The sequence below is a fragment of the Lolium perenne genome, chromosome 2 (genome assembly GCF_019359855.2).
Source record: "Lolium perenne isolate Kyuss_39 chromosome 2, Kyuss_2.0, whole genome shotgun sequence".
Lineage (NCBI taxonomy): Eukaryota > Viridiplantae > Streptophyta > Magnoliopsida > Poales > Poaceae > Lolium > Lolium perenne.
This window is the reverse complement of record NC_067245.2, coordinates 264,590,859-264,593,436: the sequence shown is the minus strand read 5'-3', so window position 1 is coordinate 264,593,436 and position 2,578 is coordinate 264,590,859. Positions and strand designations below refer to the sequence as shown.

Genomic DNA, 2,578 nt, shown 5'->3' with positions numbered 1-2,578 from the left:
GTGGTGATATACGTAGGTAGAAGAGCCATATTTGTAATACACGTTTTAGTAGGGTTAGATCTTATTTACAAATCAACTAAACACCTCAGTTATGAAGAGGTACGATTTAATCTCCACCGTTTATATTACTGAGTTTGGGGAAGGGGTTGTACCGGAGCAAACCCCCATGTATAGAACTTTGTCTAAGTTTTGGTGTCTACACCTTGAAAGGAGAAAACACTTGCTCTCATGCATGTCCCATCAACACTTTGTTTCCCACATTTTTAAAATTCATATCGTATAAACCTTGATAAAGAAATGATAACACAAAATGGTCCCACGGCCAAGCCAAGAAGCAAGCTGGCCCTATATATAGCCGAAGGCACTCGCTACTCCCCCGGCAGCTCCTTCTTCTAGTCCACCTAGTGACAGCTCTACCTAACAAGCCATGGAGGCTGCAGACGCAAGCCACGCACCCACCACTTCTTCCTCCTCCGTCTCATCTTCGACACTCTCCTCATCGGCGTCCTTCTCCTCCCTGGCCAGCAGCGGGCAGGAGCTTCCCAAGAACTCATCATCAAAGCCCAAGCAAGCAAAGAAGCGCAAGAGAGCCGCTTCTCCGGCGGATCAGGAACCGGAAGTGGCCGTGGCCAGCAATGGCGCCCTGCAGCTAGGTGAGGAGAGCAGCTGCTGCACCACCGAGGACGACCAGGACGCCCCGGGCGGCAAGGCGGCGCCCGTGTCTCGGAGCGGGTTCAAGCACCCGTCGTACCGCGGCGTGCGGCGCCGGAGCTGGGGCAAGTGGGTGTCCGAGATCCGCGAGCCGCGCAAGAAATCGCGCATCTGGCTGGGCACCTTCCCCACGGCCGAGATGGCTGCTCGCGCGCACGACGCGGCCGCGCTCGCCATCAAGGGCCGCAACGCGCACCTCAACTTCCCCGACAGCGCCCACGAGCTGCCACGCCCGGACTCCACGTCGCCCGCCGACATCCAGGCCGCCGCCGCCAAGGCCGCGCTCACCGCCTCCGTGCAGTGTGAGCAGGCCGAGACGCCTCCGTGCTCCCCCGTCGCCGCGGAGTCGCTGCCGTCGGAATCGGAATCCGCGGCATGCCCTGCGGAAGCGGCGCCCGCGCTGAGCGGCAGCGGCGATGACAATGCGCTGTTCGACCTTCCCGACCTCCTCCTGGACCTCAGGGACGGGCTGCTGTGGTCGCCGATGTGGCCGCTGGCGCTGGCGGCGGAGGAGTACGACGGCGGGTGCTGCGTCGGACTCAGCGAGCCGCTCCTGTGGTCCGAGTAGCTCGCTTTTCTTACCGTTCCGGGCTTAATGAACTGCCCTGGTAGTATAGTAAGGTGGTAGTACTAGTATTGGAAAGATTATTACCCTTGTGCTTATGGAACTTTGTGTGTGCTTTCTTTGTCATTATCAACAAAAGATACAAATTTAGTAACCATGATGATTGGTGTCCTTCCCTCAAAAAGAAAGGGTGCTCTTGCTGAATAGTGCTACATACAAGTTGGCCGGGAGTACAAGGGTGTTGACAGGCCAATGTGTGGCGGGCTGCTGTTCTAATACTGGTAGCTGTATAATCAATCAATTTGATGCGACCAGCAAACGTTTTCGTCGACATTGACGCGCGGTGGCCACTGGCCAGCCAGCCGTTTGGGTGTCACTTTATGGTCCGGCAAAACAATGAGCAGGCTCTCCGGAGCTTCAAAGTTAGCTAATGCAGAAGTAAGAATGAGCCATGGTTTATTTTTCCCCGGCCTTGTTCGGTACGGTTGACCCCCTTCTCAAGTGGATCGAAGTGTTTTAAAGAGTATTAGAGAGGATTTTGATTTAGATGGAATTTGATACCCCTCAATACACACCTCGAACCCGATGAATCTGTCTGAAACCGAACAAGGCCTCTATGGTTTTGGGGCGAGTTCCGCGGTAAGTGAACCGTTGTTGTTAGCGCGTTACCACCTCGCTCTCTAGCACCACGCATTTCCTACGAATTCTCGCCGGAGCGATTTCGCTCGCAGAGTTTTGACCTCGGTAGCTGTTGCAGTGCTGGTACGCTGTCATTGTGAAAGGATCTTCAGAAGCTGGAGAAAAGAAGCAGTCTGGAGTTACAACTGGACCTTTCTTTACCTGCAGCTTATATATTTAACCAGGAGACGTGGTACTTAATTAGCTGTAGTCATATCTTGATCGGTTTGGTAGGAGCCCCACGTTATCCTAGGTTACAATAATCAGGTTCATCCGCCGGAGTCCGGCGATGGGAAGAAATGAGAAGCTGAGAGAGAGAAGAGAACAAAACGAAGGAGGGAAGGACCAGAGAAAGTTCCAACTCTGAGCGCAATATTCTCTTGTCTCCTTCCGCTCATACGGAGCAGTAGCAAAAGGTTAGAGAAACACCGAGCCAATAGCCACGAGGTTAGGTACAGAGTACGAGCACGCCAATTACCGGCTCGATCCCATACGAATTCATTAGTTAACCAATCATGCCATAAAATTAGTATACTCCATGCAAATCAAAGATCTTAATTTTACACGTAGACGTGGCCGGAGAGGCTGAGACGACCGGCTCACATGCCCTACACATGGCCAGCC

General features: G+C 53.5%; 1 protein-coding gene across 1 annotated transcript; it reads left to right on the top strand.

The window, feature by feature from the left end:
* The first annotated feature begins 367 nt into the window (after positions 1–367).
* On the top strand, positions 368–1,436 carry LOC127335839 (ethylene-responsive transcription factor ERF024-like). The gene has a single exon (XM_051362574.2). The coding sequence runs from the start codon at positions 428–430 to the stop codon at positions 1,277–1,279; it is 852 nt and encodes a 283-aa protein (XP_051218534.1). The 5' UTR covers positions 368–427; the 3' UTR covers positions 1,280–1,436.
* Positions 1,437–2,578: the final 1,142 nt, after the last annotated feature.

What these genes read in the sequence shown, in the direction of transcription:
- LOC127335839 (XM_051362574.2), top strand. Translation starts at nt 428, where the DNA reads ATGGAGGCTGCAGACGCAAGCCACGCACCCACCACTTCTTCCTCCTCC.